The sequence below is a fragment of the Xenopus laevis genome, chromosome 5L, assembly GCF_017654675.1.
Source record: "Xenopus laevis strain J_2021 chromosome 5L, Xenopus_laevis_v10.1, whole genome shotgun sequence".
Classification (NCBI taxonomy): domain Eukaryota; kingdom Metazoa; phylum Chordata; class Amphibia; order Anura; family Pipidae; genus Xenopus; species Xenopus laevis.
In genome coordinates this window covers 76,799,635-76,819,301 of record NC_054379.1, presented here as the reverse complement: position 1 = coordinate 76,819,301, position 19,667 = coordinate 76,799,635, and the positions used below count along the sequence as shown (strand labels likewise).

Here is a 19,667-nt window from a genome sequence, read left to right as displayed (position 1 = left end):
TTGTAAAAAACGCTGGTGTTATTTCATATTTTAAAGCAGGATTGCCTTCAAAAGTTTTAACTATTAAAGCGCACAAAAAACGCTTCATGCGTTTCATGGACAAAAGCCACTCATCAAAAATACTTTTGAGGAAGTGGCTTTTGTCCAGGAAACGCGTCAAGCGTTAGTTTGTTGTGCGCTCCATTCATGCTTTTTAAGATTTTCTAAATAAATCGATGGTTTTAACACTGCTGGTGTTCCGTGATTGAGGACTTTTTCATACATTTGCCGCAAGTTAAATAAATCACACCGACACTATTTCAATTAATACATTTTTTATTTTATATTTTTTATTAGTAACTGTAGATTGAACTTCCTTTGAGACCTCCAAAATTTACAGGTGATGCAGCAATGGCTGCCACATCTGTAACATTCCTTAAAGGGGACCCGTCACCCAAAAAAACCCATTCCAAATCCTATTTTATCACATTAGTCAAGCAAAATTAACTTTAATTACACTATATAAATTATTTGAATCTTGTTTCCTTCAGTCTGGGAATCATAATTATAACAAGCAGGCAGCAGCCATTTTGTGGACACTGTTATTAAGGCAAGTCTTGTATCATCTCAGAATCTTGTTTGTGCACCAGAATGGGGGACCTGATGTCCATCCCCATGCCCTGGCTACACAATTAAACGCTAAAGAGAACGGGGGAATGTGGGGAGAGCAGTGACATCTAGGAAGTGATGAATGGAAAGTGAAAGTAATTGTCTGCCCCGCCTCTATGCCACTGGCATAGAGGAGGGGCAGACAATATTTGATTGACAGCTGAGATTTTTAAATGAGCTTACAACAGCTATGAATGCTTTAATAAAAAATAGAAATTGGATTTCATGTTTAATTTGGAAAGGACTTTTATTATACAGATTTTTATGTCTGGGTGACAGGTCCACTTTAAAGGTTAAAAAATGGGTTTGTTTCACAGGTTTAAGAGCATATAAACTAGGTGATCACAGAACAGATCACCCAGTGTATGTGCTCTTCTAGCCACACTGCTCAACTCTGGAATGGAGGAACTGTCCCAACTTTTTACCACCTATCAAATTTCTGGGATGGCAAGAGTGTATATGTATATGTGTGTATACTACATGCTTTACGATAGATGAAGCAGGTGTGTATTCTTTTGTATACTATGTGTATACATACATACACTTATGTATACTATTCTATCTTCCATGTGTAGTGCATTGGGTGCATGAATGTACATCTATATATGCTTATATTTATATATACATACGTATGTATATATAAATATATATATATATATATATACTGGGGGTGAGGCACCCTGAGCGTAACTGTGAATCATTATCACAATGCTGTTTTTTTTTAGCAAATAGTGATTGTGCCATATTGATGGAAAATTATCCTTTTTGATCCTTGATTAGAAAGAACACATTTTTTTCCTGTAGGCAAACTGATTAACCGACCCATTGGGTCTGGAGAAGAGACCTACTGCCACACCATGGATTGGCCAGGAAATGGCAAAGAAAACCATCTGGTTATTTCTATTTTAAGATCTCAGACAGCCCATCAGTGCGTATTGTGCCAGCAGAGGGCAGCTGCCTCCCATGAGTCTGAGCAACTGAAGTTATGAACGTGGGGATAATGTACTTCCAATATAGGAATATCTGAAAATGCAAAACTGTGTATTTAGTGCAGCATATACCTTGTATGGTTTCCCAATAATTTACTTACATATACATTTATTATGACTCAGATTGTATAAAGTGAGAGTTCGCCCTTTGATAAACATGCCTTTAAAAATCCCATAAACATGAATGGAGAGTTGCAGAATTTCACACTAATGGACTATGGTGATCTGTAACTTCACTCTTTGACAAATATACCCCATAGTCTCAAAAGGTGCCTTCTTAGCAAGTTAGAAAATACAGGAAAACTGATGATTTTTCCATTGGGAGAGTGTCAGTGGTGGTGATTTCATCCAGTGCATTGCCACAGTTTCTTCCCCATAAAATAACAATCAAAAGTTCTCTGGTGCTGTTGAGTGGTACTACAGAGTCCACTGGGCCTAACAGGCAGACTTTGGGGTCCAGTATCTGTAGAAGATCAAGTTCTTCTCCTCCTATAAATTTCTAGGAGTAGTGTTTATTGTTCCTTAATGGCTCCTGTGAGAGAGAAGTAGTTGTAAATTTGTACATATTGTTATAACCTTGTCACTGTATGTATGTTGCACAATAAACAGAATATTCCTCATAGCAATTTCTGGCCCAACTATTTAGAGTCTGATCATTTATTGCCTGCTTGCAATGATTGATCCCATCTCTCCTAGTGACTGGGTTAGTGTGGGCCAGTTTAGTGCTATATTGTAGATGCATTGCAAGGCGGTATGTTAACAGAGGCACAGTAAATCCTATTATTAATCTGGAATTAAGGCAGTGGCGTCCTTTGCAGTAGGAAGAGTAGAGGGCTGAACCTGATCAAGAGGCCCAACCAGGATCACATTTCTTGCATAACTCCCCAATACAAGATCCCCAGCGTTTCTTGCAGTTTGCCAAATCTGGTCCCCAGGTGGGATAACTCAACCTGGTGGTCTAGTGGTGTGGGGGGGACGCCCGCCACACCGCTCCTCTTCCAATGCACCAGTTAGTTAGGGTGCGCGTGACACACATTCTCCCTATTTATTGACGCATGACGCCAGCGCACAATGGCGCGAAGTTTAAAAGTATTTCAAGTGGCTGAATGTATTTTCTCACTGCCCGTTATAGGTTTTCTCATTGTGAGTTCCTGGTGCCTCTGCGCTGTTTAAGATTCTTTATTCTGTGATCTGATACATGTTTTGACCTCTGCCTGCTACTGACAATTCTGACTTCTTAAATCCCAACCCTGTCTGGTAACCGACTCTTCTGTATCCGAATCCCTTCTGATTGATCTCCTGGTTGACCCTTGCCTGTCTGACTCCGCTTGTACTCTGCCTGCCCCGACTCAGGCCTGATTGACTACGCTTTCTGCCTACGCCTTGTACTGTGACCTTCTGCCCAAAAAAGACTTGTACTTTACCGTTGTGCCCCTTTGCTCGTCAAGAACCTTTTTGCTTGGCACCTCTCTTAATAAGACCTGGCGGCATCCGATTAGCCGAGGGCTCCTCCCGAGGTGAAAGGCAGCTGTTAAAGGCAGAAGCAAGAGCCGAGAACAGGGTGCTTAGCACTGGTTCTGGATTTAGGGTGCCGACCATGACACCAGGCTTGTTTGCTGAAAACAGAGTTGGGAGAGAGTCCAGGAAACGGAGGGCCAAGTCTGAAACAAGACCTCCTTTACTCTGATTAAACCCCCCCCCCACCCATCAGCCTCAAGGTGAGTGCCAGCATAAGGACTGAAGTATATTAAGGGCTCACCAGGACTCCTAGCACCCCCACAGAAGCAGAAGGCTAAAGGGTTTATGTGAGTTCAGCAGTAGTAAAGCAAAAAGTATGAAAGTTTTAGGAGCAACCATTTATTGTGTAACCAGGGCATGGGGATAGACATCAGGTCCCCCATTCTGGTGCACAAACAAGATTTTTGAGATGATGCAAGGCTTGCCTTAATAACTGTGTCCACAAAGTGGCTGCTGTTTATTTTGCTTGACTAACTTGATAAAATAGGATTTAGGATAAGTTTATTGGGTGACAGGTTCCCTTTAAGTGCATTAATGCATCAGTGAGTATAGAGCTTGATAGTGATAGTGTCAGAGCTAGTAACCTTACAGAGACATTTTGCCCAATGTATTCACTAATGGATCATTTTGCTGGATACTGCTTGTGCTATAAGACAGAACATCCCAAACATAGACGCCACAAACTAATGTTGTCCTTGGCTGATGGAAGAAATGGCCCCTCCATTTGTGTACTACCTCGGCCTACGTGCAGACACACGGGGCAGATGTGTTTCCACGACTACATCTTCTCCGTGTATCTGCACCCAGGCCGATGTAGTCATTGCAAATACGGGCACAAGCAGATGCAACAGAGGGGCTCTTTTTCGGCTGTACCCATATGCAGGCCAAGAATCAGCCCTGTGCTGCACAAGCCTATAAGTTGTAAAAAAGACTATGGCTGCTGACTCTAGAGTGGGTCCAAGAGATACTTTGCTCAAGGCAAGTACCTATTGTTTCTACTCCTGTCTGCCACAGCAGTTCACCATCCACTCACTAGCCTTAACCCCCCTCTTACTCACCCCCACTCCACCGATTACCAGCAGATGGCCCCCTTTTTTAAGAGCATAGAATAAATAAGAGCAACAACAGTGGAGTATATTACAAAACTTTTTTTTGTGACCCACTCCAGTTGTGTCCTAGCTATCTGCCTCTTCTACCTACCCCTAGTTCAGGCCTGTATTGACCTTTCCACGAGGACAAGTTTGCTGTGAGACAATTTGTTTTGTGCACTGAAGTCTCAATATCTTGTAAGTGTATTTTGTTGCCCAATAAATCTGAAAAAGACATTGTGGCACTTGGAGTGCTTATCCTTTGTTTTAATTTGTATATACTTCTGCTGGGAAAAGTCTGTGGAAGTGCTAGTGTGGACACTGAGGTTGTTCTGCTGTGGGATTGTTTGTGTATAGGAGTAGCACAGAGTGGCTGGCCAAAAGAGAGTTGTTCAGACTACAGAGCTCTAACATCAGCTGAATAAATCCTTTACATTGTGTGGCTTAGGTAACAGCTTTCATTCTCCTTTAAAATCAAGTGATGTTACCATACTGTCAATGTTACAGACTTAAATAAAAGTGAATGAAGGAGAAAGAAAACAAAATTCTGATTACCAGCTTTTCCCCAGAGGACATTTTGCCAGATGGGTTTTTAGAGCCCCAGGTGCAACAGACTTTAATTGGTTGCATGAATATCCTTATGAGAGACTTGTTTCAGACTCAACTGATCCCTGAATTTCTTGATTTGTACATCTGGGAAAAAGAGAAGAAAAAAAAGATAAAAAAAAAATTTAGGGGGTTATTTATTTAGGTTTGAGTTGTGTTTTCTACAGAAATTTTAGTTTTCGAGTTGGTTTTTTGGTCAAAACTGAAATTTTTGGGTTAAGATTTTTTTTTGATTTTTTTTTCAAGTTTTTTTCTTTAAAATTTTTCAAGATTTATTATACCCTGACCCTGGAAATAGCTCGAATCCAAAAATACACCATCTAAAACCTGTCAAGGTCATGTATGAGTCAATGGCAGAGGTCCCTTGAACCATTAATAGCCTGCATGATGATCATCTTTTTTTTGGAGAGTTTTGCCTGAAAACTCAAATAATTCGAGCAATTCAAGTTTTTTCCCGCAAAAACTTGAGTTTTCAGGTTTCGCAACTCGCGTTTTTTCCATTCAAGTTTTTTCTTTAATAAGATACCATTCGAGTTGTGAGTTCATTCCAGGTACAAAAAAATCTAAAATTTGACCTTTGATAAATAACCCCCTGAGGGTGAGGGTTTTTTGCAAGGAAGTCTCAAAGCGCCAAAACTCACTACCTTTGAACTGTCGAGATTATAGAAACGCAGATGTAATAACATAGTACCGAGAGATCTTCCCTGAGGTGCTTGAGCTGTCAGCCGGCAGGTGGAGCAGCTGCTAAACATTTCCAGCTCCCATGGTCATGAGCAGTCTATCTTTTTCTGTCGTGTAGCTTTTAGCATTATGGGAAGGGCCAGGGAGCAGCCAATCCGGACACACGCTGTTATAGCAACAGAACAGAATGTGGTGTAGTGAAGTAAGATAGGAAAGCAGGGGAGGGGGGAGAACTAATAAATAAAATAGAGAGGAGTTGCTCTCCTTGAAAGTAATCAATGGATTAAATAAAAAAAACAAACAAACAAATAAGCTGCTCTGGAGGAAAGTTTCTCAGGACTGTTGGAAAGGGCTGCAAGGAGCAGTGACAGGGGCTCTGCACAGATAAGCACTGCTGTGTCTTCTCTGCACTCTCACACCATCCTCATTGTTTGAGCGTTTTCCAAAATATGGCAAAGGTTCAGGTGAACAATGTGGTGGTGCTGGATAACCCTTCTCCCTTCTACAATCCTTTCCAGTTTGAAATCACCTTTGAGTGCATAGAGGACCTTTCTGAAGGTGAGTTACAATCAGCTGTTTGTATTGGCAGTGTGCTAAACAGGCATCCTAGTACACAAGAGGTTAAATTAATTCCCATAGGCCTGCTGCTTGGCTGAGAGGCAGAGGAAGAGCAGGCAGTGGCAAGAATAAAATGCCGGCACCTTAACGTAGATGAGCAGGGGAAAACTTGCAGTTGCACTAGCTGGGAGTGTATGGGAATGCTGCTGCTGTGCGCACGCACTAGGAAAGTAAGTTTGAGAGGTGCCCTGGTGGCAGGAGCAGCAGCCATGTTTTGTTTGTGGATAGAGAGGGAGGGGGTCGGGGTAATGAGTGTGAAGCAGACACAGACAATGCAGGACAATGTGATGTGACCTTTGCACTGGAGCTCTCGCCATGCAAACACAGCAAATTCACAATTAGCTGCATTGCATAATGTTGCCTGGAGTGAAAAGCGAGGGCTTGTTTTCTTTTCCTTTATGCAGTTTTGAATTGGATTCATATTAAGTGTGGGCATGTATGATGACAATAAGGATGCTTCTGCATTGTTATTGGGAGGAAAGATGTTTGTTTCTCCTTGCATTCATTTTTTTTAATGTCACAGGTGAAATTGTATTTATAGCCCCTCCCTGTGTTTACTGTGCAATGGGCACAAACAAAAAATAGTAACACGGATATGGTTTGCTGTACAAATCCATGGACTATTACTATTCACTGTCCCAACAACCACAGTAAATAATAACTTGCCATGCCGGCCCAAAATCGTGCGGAATATATCAAAGAGACACAGGATCTTAGAATCAACAAAAGATTTTGGAACATTTTGACAATTATTTATAATCTCAGTTTTTTAAGTATATATATATATATATATATATATATATATATATATATATATATATATATATATATATATATATATATATATATATATATATATATATATATATATATACACACCGTTGCCAAGAAAATGTCACCTTAGAAAGATGTCCAGTTCTCCATGATCAAATCTGTCATCCACAGAAGAACTGTAAGTTAATATAGCCAGCTGCTGTAATGTAAAAAAATGTGGTCAGACATCACGAAATGTTGAGTTTTCTATAAAAATATATCTGCCTGCCTATCGATGTTACCTTACTTTTACTGATGCACAGGCTGGCTTTAAGCCATGGCCCACCCCATTAAAGGGGACCTGTTTCCCAAAAAAAATTATTCAAAATCCTGTTTTATCACATTAGTCAAGCAAAATGAACTTTAATTACACTGTATAAATTATTTGAATCTTGTTTCCTTCAGTCTGGGAACTCATAATTATAGCAAGCAGGCAGGAGCCATTTTATGGACACTGTTATTAAAGGAACAGTAACATCAAAAAATAAAAGTGTTTTAAAGTAATACAAATATAATGCAGTGTTGCCCTGCACTGGTAAAACTGCTGTGTTTGCTTGAGAAACACTACTATTGTTTATATAAATTAACTGCTGTGTAGCAATGGGGTCAGCCATTCAAAGGAGAAAAGGCTCAGGTAACAAAGCAGATACCAAATAAGCTCTGTCTGTCTAATGGTGTTATCTGTTATCCATTAGTTATCCTGTGCCATTTAGCCGTTTTTCAATTTCCGCCATTGCTCCACAGCAGCTTGTTTATATGAACTATAGTAGTGTTTCTGAAGCAAACACATCAGTTTTACCAGTGCAAGGCAACACTACATGATATTTTCATTACTTTAAAATATTTACATTTGTTGGTGTTACTGTTCCTTTAAGACAAGCCTTGTATCATCTCAGAATCTTGTTTGTGCACCAGAATGGGGGACCTGATGTCCATCCCAATGCACTGGCTACACAATTAAACGGGGAAGAGAACGGGGGATATGTGGAGAGCAGTGACCTCTAGGAAGTGCTGAATGGAAAGTTAAAGTAATTGTCTGCCCCGCCTCTATGCCCGGGGCATAGAGGAGTGGCAGACAATATTTGATTGACAGCTGAAATTTTTAAATGAGCTTACAACAGTTATGAATGCTTTAGAAATTCGATTTCATGTTTCATTTGAAAAGGACTACTATTATACAGATTTTTGTGTCTGAGTGACAGGTCCACTTTAAAGTCATCTCTTATGGCAGCAGAAGACTCAGGTCTTCAAGTCACTTTTCAAACTCAGTTTAGGGTTTACTGCAGATACTACTTCCCTATTAAAACTTTGGCATAAAGCATTGTTATAACCTGCTTGAACAATTTACCTTCCAGGAAGCAACTTTTTCTTAAATAGCACATGGTAAACATATAGGGGAAAATGTAATATATGGGGAAATGTAATAAAATGTGCATGTCGCAATGTTCTTCATTAAGCTTTTGCATTGCAAATCTTAATTGCGCATAGCGAACCTTTAATACCGGCTTGAAGGTGTAGAAAACTTTTGGAGCAAAGTTACGTTTTCTGCACACTATCGCAAACTGTAAAATTCGCAATTGCTATCCTACTGTCGTGTGAGGGGCAAAGTGTTCGCAAAGGCAAAATAGTTCACTTTGCAAACATTTATTTGCATTGCGAACAAATTGCAAATGATTTTTTCATTAGCGACCAATATTATATTATCCCCCAAAAATTCCATTAACTCTCAAGGTTGTAAACCTTCAGATGTCATACAAGTTGATCCTGATGGCGGAGCTGTAATAAGGATTATTTAATATCAGCATGTAGAGTTTTATGAAGATTACAAAGATGAGTCAATGGACAAAACCAATATAACTGCTGCCAATAACCTTTCTTGCAAGAAACATATTATTGCAAGGTTTTGTTTTTAAAGGGATACTGTCATTGGAAATTTGTTTCCCCCAAAATGCATCAGTTAATAGTGCTGCTTCAGCAGAATTCTGCACTGAAATCCATTTCTCAAAAGAGCAAACAGATTTTTTTTATATTCAATTTTGAAATTTGACATGGGGCTAGAAATATTGTCAATTTCCCAGCTGCCCCAAGTCATGTGACTTGTGCTCTGATAAACTCCAGTCACTCTTTACTGCTGTACTGCAAGTTAGAGTGATATCACCCCCCCCCTCCCTTTTCCCCCCCAGCAGCCAAACAAAAGAACAATGGGAAGGTAACCAGATAGCAGCTCCCTAACACAACATAACAGGTGCCTGGTAGATCTAAGAACAGCACTCAATAGTAAAAACCCATGTCCCACTGAGACACATTCAGTTACATTGAGAAGGAAAAACAGCAGCCTGCCAGAAAGCATTTCTCTCCAAAAGTGCAGGCACAAGTCACATGACTGGGGGCAGCTGGGAAATTGACAAAATGTCTAGCCCCATGTCAGATTTCAAAATTAAATATAAAAAAATCTGTTTGCTCTTTTGAGAAATGGATTTCAGTGCAGAATTCTGCTGGGGTAGCACTATTAACTGATGTGTTTTGAAAAAAACATGTTTTCCGATGACAGGATCCCTTTAATATTAGTTCTGCATTGGGAATTCATTTTGGCCTAAAAGCCCTGTATCATTTTATAAAATGGAATCACAAATCACAATGATAATCACAAAAAAATGTATTTGTTTTTTTCCTCTCCATGTTCCCAGTAAAATATCAAGTGAGGTAACTGCATAAACAGTAATCGTTTCATACATTTAGTTAATTCATGGCTCTTAGGTTGAGTCCCTATTGTGTATGCACTTGAGCCCTACTGACGTCTGCCACAGAGCAACCTTTTAATTTATACATTTAGGGGCAGATTTATCAAAGGTCAAGGTGTATTTTCAAATGAGAAAAATTAGAAGTTCGAGCTATTTTTTTGTGTACTTCAATTAGGGAATAGTCCAAATTCGATTTGAATTTGAAAAAAATTAAAATATTGAAATTTATCATGTACTGTCTCATATAAAATTTGACTTCAACCATTCTCCATCTTAAACCTGCCGAATTGCTGTTTTAGCCTATGGGGGACCTCCTAGAAACTATTTGGAGTCAATAGAAGATTTTTTTGGGAAAAACTTTGAATCAAATGTACTATTCCTTCGACTCGTACGATTCGAATATGGACCTATTAGATCAAGAATGGACCTATTCGATCAAAAAAATAACTTCTACTTAAATTCGGTTGGTCTTTTTGAATTCAAATTTTGAAGTTTTTTCAATTCGAAATTCAACCCTTGATAAATATGCCCCTTAGCTTGTGGAATATTTCTGCCGCTGCCAAGAAATGCATCAACTAGTTTATCAAATTTAACATTTAGAAAGCCAGTGGCTCAGCTGAAAGAGTTTATATAAAAGGGAGGAAAATTAAGCAATTCAGAAAAGTACTTATTTATGGTATAGGATCTGAAAAAGTGAAGGTGAACTGCCCCTTTAATAAATAAAGTGTGCAGGTGTCCTGGCCAATAACTTTAGGTGGGCTAAAATTAAGTAAGTTTAAATACAGATATCATTATAAAGGTATCTAATAGTTACAGTTAAGAAAATAAGACAGTAGTTCATCAAGTTCAAAATCAACGTTTTCCCCAATGTTATGCGGCAGAGAAAATACCTGTGTGATCCGAAAGGCATTGTAATGTTTTTGTAGAGGATTTTTGTTTACATGGTTTTTTTTTACAGAATATGTTATGTTTATTTATTTATAAATAGTTGCAGAGCAAATTTCCCATTGCTGCTCAATAAACATTATACTTTCCACTAGATTTAGAATGGAAAATTATTTACGTGGGCTCTGCAGAAAGTGAAGAATATGACCAGGTTTTAGACTCAGTATTGGTGGGACCTGTACCTGCAGGACGACATATGTTTGTATTTCAGGTAAGTTGATATTGATTCTGTATAACTTTTTAAAGAAAATATATATACCAATGGTTCCCCTTTAGTCTTTCTGTTATACTGGTTCTTAATTAAATAATGTAGCTTTGGGTAAGCTTTATTCTGTTAGTATATTTGCTCAGGTGATTTATTCTTGATATAGTCAAATGTCTATGGCTGGGATTTTAGTTGTAGATTTGGGGTCTGTTTTAAGGCAGCATCAATGTTTCTTCATCTGAAAGTGCTGGCTGGTAGAGACATGATGGTGTCAGATTTAAGCAGGGAAGGTATGAAAGTAGCAAAATGTAAACATGGATAGGTGATAATCAGACCTACAAAATATATACCTAAAAAAAGTACAAAAATGCTAATCACACAGAAGCAATGTAGATACATATGTCAAGCACTTCTCCCCACTTGAGTGCCATAGCTGCGTTGCTGTCAAACTCAAATCCCCAGTGTACAGAGAGAAATGACGCCTTGCAGATTTAGAACAGAGATAAATGCACTATGTGATAAAAACATCTACTACTTTCAGTGCATAAAGGTCTCTGCACAGTGGTGGTATGTACTGTGTAGGGATGGGCGAATTTTTTCGCCTTGTTTCGCCGAAAAAATGATGCCCATTGTATGGCGTTATGCGTCAAATTAAAAAGACGTGTGTCAAAAATTTACGCCTCGCGACAAAATTTTTTTGATGCCCATAGACTTTAATGGGCGTCGGGACATTTCGCCGGCAGCGAATTTTTGGCGAAGCGCAACGAGTAAAATTCGCCCATCCCTAGTACTGTGTAGTCACAGCTGCAGAGCAGTGACGCAGAGGTTGTGAACTTCATTAACTATGGGAATAATCATGCACAAAAGCATTACAAAACAATTTACATTGGATAAACATCAAGGCCCACTAAATAATCATATCTGGTTCCTAGAGAGTCACATCTTTTGAAGCTAAAGGAAGAATGGATTCAATGTAAAGTCCATTAGTAAATTCTGAAAGATATCAACCTTTCTAACTGCTTTGTTTCCATCACTGTTTAGGCTGATGCCCCCAACCCAGGCCTTATACCAGACGCAGATGCTGTTGGTGTAACAGTGGTGCTTATCACATGCACATACAGAGGGCAAGAGTTTATCAGAGTGGGCTATTATGTTAATAATGAATATACAGAAACAGAACTGCGGGAAAATCCTCCTGTGAAACCAGACTTTTCCAAGGTAAAGAATTCACAAACTACGAGACTAATAGTTTGAAAAACAACAGGCAGGTGATGTTATGTTTATTCTGCATGATAGTATGGCACAGATCAAGAAGTGTCATCTAACCGTGTAGCAATGTGGAGCACAAACATAATACAGTGGCTCTTTACAGATCTTCAGCTATGCCTTTTCTAAAGCAGAAAACAGCTTTTAGTGAATTCACATATATATTTATTTGCAATTAAAGGATATTGTGATACATAAAAAGCTAAAGGTAAAATTACCTAAAAATGTTCTCTCTATTGCAGCTTCAGAGAAACATCTTGGCATCAAATCCTAGAGTAACAAGGTTCCACATAAACTGGGAAGAAAATACAGAGAAACTTGATGACAGTAACCCTCATATGCATCCAGTACTTTCCATAGAGGCCAGACCTTCAGCTTCAAAAGGCTGGCCCATGTCAGAGAACTCTTTAAATGTCATGCTAGAATCCCATATGGACTGCATGTAACTTCCTACATTTAAATCTTTCTACTCTCAACTTACGAAGCCAATGTGAAAAGTGCACTTTGCTACAATATTTTCCAGTGAATAGGACACCAGAAAATATTTCCTTGGAAAAAAACATTTATTAAAGGGTGGAAACAAATGTGAACTAGTGGGGAAAAGTTTTAAAACGTCTATTTTTAATTATTTTTCTTTCTGCTTAAGACAGTTACCAATTAGCTATTTTCCAAACAAGTTATAACATGCAATTGCAGCACATTTTTATATTTATTTGGAGGTGTTTTGTTTTCCTGCTCTTTTGCTGAAATAAATCTATGCTTAATACCATGGACCAAAGTGTTTTGCTTGATGACGACAAGCAAGTAGTCTGTTTAATATTTTTTTCTATAATTTGGCCATTCGATACCATCGGTGTAATAATCTTTGGATGAGGTTCATTTATAGTTTCCCCCACAGATAAAAATATGCAGTTGAACCCCTTTATAAACAAATGTATTCACTCCCTCTGCAAATAAGTTTTGGTGCAACCAACATGCCCTCAGAAGTCACAAAATTAGTTGAACAATTGAAATATCATATGATCTCAAAATAAATACTGTACACCCCTTTATGGAAAATATGAGGATTTATAATCATGTCTAAACAGATAGCATCGTGAAGACCAAGGCAATATCAAAACCTTGAACAAAGCAAGAATGGCTAAACCACGACAGAGAAGGCTGAAAACAAAATCGTGAACAGGTAAGCCAGAGAAGCAAGCAAGAGGCCATTGGTAACTGATGGAAAGATCCACAGCTAAGATGAGAGAACAAGTCTATTGAACTATGACCCAAATGGTCCACAATGCTGAACGTTTTGAAAGAACAGAAGAAAGCCATGATTGGAAAAAAACAATATTAAACTGCATTTGGAATTTCCCAAAAGGAATGTGGAAAACAGTTTTCTGATGGGTGGGTGGAAATCCAACACTGCCTACAACCTTGACAACCCCATCCCCACTGTGGTGGTAACTTCATGTTATGGGACTGGTAAACTGTTTAGATTGAGCGCAAGATGTATGAAGCATAATACAGGGTAATTCTAAAGGGAAACCTATTCAGTCTGCAAGAGACTCGAGACTTGGAAGTTAACCTTCTAGCAGTAACATGAAGCAAAACACACAACCAAAGCTACACTGGAGTAGTTTATAGCAAGAGTCTGATTGAGTTACAATGGCCCAGTCAAAGCCCAGACATCTGATTAAAAATCTGGGGCAATTTAAAAATTGGTCCCATTCAAGCTGGTAAAGCTTCAGCGATTTCAACAAAAATTGCAGGATTTAGATACAGCATGCAAAGTTTGTATGTACTTACCCTAAAAGACTCACAGCTATACGATGTACCAAGTATTGAATTGGACTGAATACAAATGTCTACTTTTAACTTCTATTCCACAATAAAAATTTTGCTTGCCCCTCTATTATCCATGGTGTGTAAATTAAATGGTAACATCCCAATTAAAGGGCATGTAAAGGCCCATTTTTAATTTCTATCTCCAATATACTTTAATTAAAAAATGTGTACCGTTTTTTATAAGAAACCTGACTGTATGCAGTGAAATTCTCCCTTCATTTACTGCTGTGGATAGGAATTGTCATATGGTCCCTAACTGCTGAGCAGGGAAACAATCATACTTATGAACAGCAGGGGGAGCCCCCGCCTTACTTTCCAGCTTTGTTTATGACGATCCTTAAGCAGCCCAGACCACACTGAGCATGTGCACAGTCTTAGTCTTGCAAAGATGTTTAACAAAGTTACAAGATGGTGACCCCCTGTGACCAACTTTGAAAGCATTAATTATTTGTTTGATTAGGCTTGTGGTGCAGTAAGTTCATGTTTATATTTGGTATACAAAATACAGCATTTCTAGCCTTATTCTATTTTAGACTAGGCATGTCCTTTAAATCAATTTAAATTTCAAGTTGTAATATAACAAAATGTGCACTGCACAATTTATTTATAATGAAATAATTTTTGATACTATTTACTAGCTTTCACTACATTCTTTAATGGTATATTGTGTTTAACTAAAGGCTGTATTTTTGATGTCATGTTAATTTGCCAGGAATTGGTTTCACTGCAGGCATAAAAATATATTTCCACCAATTACCCATTCATTTAGAAAGGGCACACTGCAGTGGGGTTTTATTCTTTACATGCATACTGAAATATTACTTGAAAATTTACTCTATTGGACTGCAATGAAAGTCTCATATTATATGCACAACAATAGAACACATCATATTAGAGCAGCAGGGCCCTATAAACAATGGGGCAGATGAAGTTCCCTCTCCATAAAAAAGTTAAAGGCTACCTATCACCCCAGACATTTTTGCCCAATGCTGTTCCATGTGTCTTTGCAGTGACAGAAACCACTATCCACCAGTCACTGCATATGAGGGGTGGATTTGCGACAAAAATAGCACAATTTATGCATTGGCAAGGAGATATTCTCCTGTATTTAAAATGTTGTGTCTTTGTTTTCCTCTAAAAACAGCTTATTCTGCAGTGAGACTTGAGTATTTTGACCATTAATTGTGTTTTATTATTATCTCTAAATTGTTGCACTTAACTTGCCTGTTAAACTATCATTGCTCAGTTCAACTACTAGGTATGTAGAATGCTAATCATATTAAGTGAACACTTTTTTTATTTTATTGAGTTGTGATTTTATTGCATTTTTAGGTCAGCATTGGAAACCAGAATCCAAAAAATAAAATGCAACGACTGCAGTAAGACCATTGTATTGTAAGTAATATATCGGTGTTTGCAGATGACACAAAACTATCCAGCCCAATAAATTCCATCCAGGATGTGTCATCCTTGCAACAGGATCTTGACAAACTGGCAATCTGGGCAGCTAAGTGGCAAATGAGATTCAGGGGCCCATTTACTTAGCTCGAGTGAAGGAATAGAGGAAAAAAAACTTTGAATTTCGAATTTTTTTTTGGCTACTTCGACCATCGAATGGGCTACTTCGACCTTCGACTTCGAACGATTCAAACTAAAAATCGTTAATTAACCCTCGATATTCGACTTTAAGTAAATGTGCCCCTCAATGTTGATAAATGTAAAGTCATGCACCTTGGATGTAAAAATATCCAAGCCACTTCTACCCTTAATGGGACTGCACTAGGCAGATCCATAATGGAAAAGGACCTTGGAGTCCTTGTAGATAATAAATTTGGCTGTAGCAAGCAATGCCAGTCAGCAGGATCAAGGGCAAATAAGGTCTTGGGCTGTATTAAAAGGGGCATAGAGTCACGGGAGGAGGGGGTCATTCTTCCACTGTATAGAGTACTGGTAAGGCCCCATCTAGAATATGCCGTACAGTTTTGGTCTCCATCACTCAAACAGGACATTATTGTATTAGAGAGGGTACAGAGAAGGGCAACTAAGCTGGTGAAAGGTATGGGAAATTTTAGCTATGAGGAAAGACTGGCCAAATTGGGGTTGTTCACGCTGGAGAAGAGGCGCTTAAGGGGTGATATAACTATGTATAAATATATAAGGCAGGGGTGTCCAACCTTTTGGCTTCTCTGGGCCACATTGGAAAATGAAAAATTGTCTGGGGCCACACATGAAATACACAAACACTTTTGATTTGTAAAATTAAGAAAATACACAGAAAATAACTACAATACTAGCTGGTTAACCAGATGGAGCTATACACTGGAATATAGGACACCTGGATATTAAACAGACTTATTATTATATTATTATTATTAACTGGGCAATGAGCAGAGTCCCCCATCCTCCCTACTCCATAGGTCACCACATTGTTACAACCTGGCATAGTAAGCCTGTTCCTAACAAGACGACAGACTGAGATGGTTAATGTGTCTGGACTTAGAGAGCACAAAGTGTTATTTCACTCTCGTTTTCTCTGTATTGCCATATATTTATTTCTTATTTTTCCCTTCTCTTCCTTCTCTCTCCTTCAAGCTGAGCCGCATTCATATCCATCCTGGCCCGCATGTGGGCTGCAGGTTGGACACACCTGATATAAGGGGATCATATAATAATCTCTCTAATGTTTTATTTACTAGGAGGTCTTTCCAGCTGAAACGAGGTCACTCATTCCGATTAGAAGAAAAGAGGTTCTGGCTAAATATCCGGAAAGAGTTTTTTTACAGTGAGAGCTGTGAAGATGTAGAATTCTCTCACTGAATCAATTGTACTGGCTGATACAGTAGATAGCTTTAAGAAGGGGTTGGATGTCTTTTTTTGAGGGAATACAGGATTATGAAAGATAGCTTGAGTTGATCCAGGGACTAGTCCAATTGCCATTTTGGAGTCAGGAAGAATTTTTTTCCCCCTCTGAGGCAAATTCGAGAGACTTCAGATGGGGATCAACTGGCAGTTAGGCAGGGTAAAAAAAAGTTAAAAGGTTGAACTTGATGGACATGTGTTTTTTTTCAACCTAACTTACTATGTTACAATTTTCTCATTTAATTGAATCTGGCCCATTATTGTGTTTGGACAATATGTGGTGTGCATTTGGGTGCATTTTTGTACATCAAAAAAAAAACTGCCACACATGAGGACATTGTGAACATAAAGGGCCGTACACAACCTCGGCAGGACTGAGTGGTGGATATTTTTACTCTGGCTTTTTGTTGCATCTGACTTTAATGAATCTCAAAAAATGAGTTTATTATTCCCCTCACCACATTAGCAAATCATTCTCTATACTAACATTTCCATTAATATCTTTTATTTTTCTTATGATTTAAATGGTATAGCTATAGGAATCTAAATGAAAAGGTTAAATATAAGATGGGACCCAAAATCCAATATAAAACATTACCCTCCCATACAGCTAACCTTAGAAGGGATAAACAAGGAAGCCTGAAGAACTGCCCACACTTAAGCCTTACATCACGTAGGCAGCGCAAAGGAAGCCGGCAGTTTTGAACAGGTGTCAGCAAGTAAGGGGTAAGGGACACATTTATGCAGTAGTGCCCTCATCAGGTTATGGAACGTATGTACTAAATAAAGTATCTGGGTCTTGCCAGATCCAACTCATAGACAGCAGTTCAGTCTGGGAACTGCTCCATTAGAGCCCCAAGGATATGTTAGGGTGGGGGCAACTGCACCATTACACAACATTTTTTACAGTTACTGTGCTAAAAGATGAGTGGGCATGGTCAGTTAGGTTACTTTCCTATGACACGAATGAGGGTGAATTTTCTGTAGTGTTTCTGAGGGAAGAGGGACTGTGTGACATGGGGAAGGAGCAGGTTGGTAGTAGTATTTTGTTCTGTGCGAAAAGGTGTTGGGGAACAATGTGTCACAGGGGAGTATTGTTCTGTACTGAGACATGCTTGGGAGGTGAGTGTTCAGATGCACTGTAGGGCCACTATACCATTATATGGAGGGGGATCACTTTGCCACTGGTGGGTTTACAGAATCTAGTGGGTGCGTTTGTTTTGAGACCTTTTTGGAGATCATCTGTGTATCCTTCCTCCTTCTATGTCTTTTGGCAGGATGGAGTTGGATAAAGGGGCCCCTTGCAGAGAACGTCTGAAAACCCTTGCCTCCTGGGGATAAAGGAGCCAACTTAGTTCTCGGATGAAGGCAGGCCCGAAGACTCTGTTTCATTGGGTGACCTGAAGTTGGGCTTAGCCTTCTGTGCATATTAATGCACAGACACTGACAGCTACACCCAGGGCCAACTCTCCATTTTTCATGCCCAAAGGAGCCTTTCTAACCTAGATTCTTTCACCTGGGCCTAGTTTGCACAAAATCACCGTAATTTTTGGTCAAACTAGGAGAAGAGGATCAGACAGTGGTTGGTACTGTTGACAATCAAAGAAATGTCAGGGAACCTCTGACACCACTATAAAAAAACGCCCTAAAATTAAAGATTAATGTTGTAACCATTATATTCTCCTATTTAAGCCCATAACTTGACACTAAATTGTGAAAAAATATTGCTCTCGTCTTCAAATAAAACACTGGACCGGAATTTAATATAATTTAAATTCTGTTTATAGGTAACTGTAGGTGACAGCTGATGTGGTCCTTACTGCTCTGTGAAACAGGGAAAACCCCTACCAGCATTGGTCTTTAAAGACCTTTTTGCCCCGCAACTTTCAACTGTGGAACAGACAGGAAACAAGCACATGAGACTTAAGCTGGCCACAGACGCAAAGATCCGATCATACGAATCAACGTATGATTGGACTTCCCCATTTTTCGACCTGCCACTAACCATTCCCATCAAATAAAGTACAAAAGAACAGATCAGCCGATGTTCTGCCCCCGACAGCAGTCGTACAATAGTTATGTCTGACAAAGCTAGTGACAGTCTCCCTCTGAAAATCGTACGATCGGCAATACATGCAGAGATATTATCGGCAGGCAACAGAAATTTTTAAACCTGTCCGATCGACCAAACGACTGATCTTCACCGGACGAAAAATGTTGGGACTCTCCACACATGTAGTTTGTACAAAAACTCATTTTTGGTCAACATGGGAGAAGAGGCTCTGATGGTGGCAGGTACTGTTGGCAACTACAAAATGTCTAACCTTCAACGCCTAGAAACTAAAGATCAATGTTGGTACCTATTACATTCTTCTTAATTAGCCCACAGTCCCTAAATTGTGAAAAATTATTTTTTTATATCATCATTGTCTTCATGTAAAACACTGGCCCGGAATTCAAAATAATTGATCGAGTGTTTATGGGTAACAGTGGGCAGGTCTGGACTGGGATTCAAAATAGGCCCTGACATTTCAGGTACAGAGACCCAAACAGACCCCATCCAGCCCAATAAATACAGACTGTCTATGGCACACACACATAGTGAATAGAGTACCCCTATTGTAAAATATAAAGATATTATAAGTCCATATAAGATCATGGAACTCCGAGGTTAAGCTGGCCATAGACGCAAAGATTTGATCGTACGAATCTCCGCTTCATACGATTTTTGGGCCGTGTGTGGAGTGTTCCGTTGATCGGACAGGTTATAAAATTTCTATCAGCTGCTGATAATATCTCTGCATGTACTGCCGATATCAGTGGGAGACTGTCACCAGCTTTTGTCGGACATAACTTT

The 19,667-nt window shown here is 39.1% G+C and overlaps 1 protein-coding gene across 1 annotated transcript; it reads left to right on the top strand.

Moving 5' to 3' along the window:
- Positions 1-5,884: 5,884 nt before the first annotated feature.
- Positions 5,885-12,887, top strand: asf1a.L (anti-silencing function 1A histone chaperone L homeolog). The gene is made up of 4 exons (NM_001092980.1): positions 5,885-6,088; positions 10,743-10,858; positions 11,894-12,070; positions 12,361-12,887. Exons 1-4 carry the CDS (start codon positions 5,980-5,982, stop codon positions 12,562-12,564), a joined length of 606 nt encoding a protein of 201 aa, NP_001086449.1. The 5' UTR covers positions 5,885-5,979; the 3' UTR covers positions 12,565-12,887.
- The last annotated feature ends 6,780 nt before the right edge of the window (positions 12,888-19,667 follow it).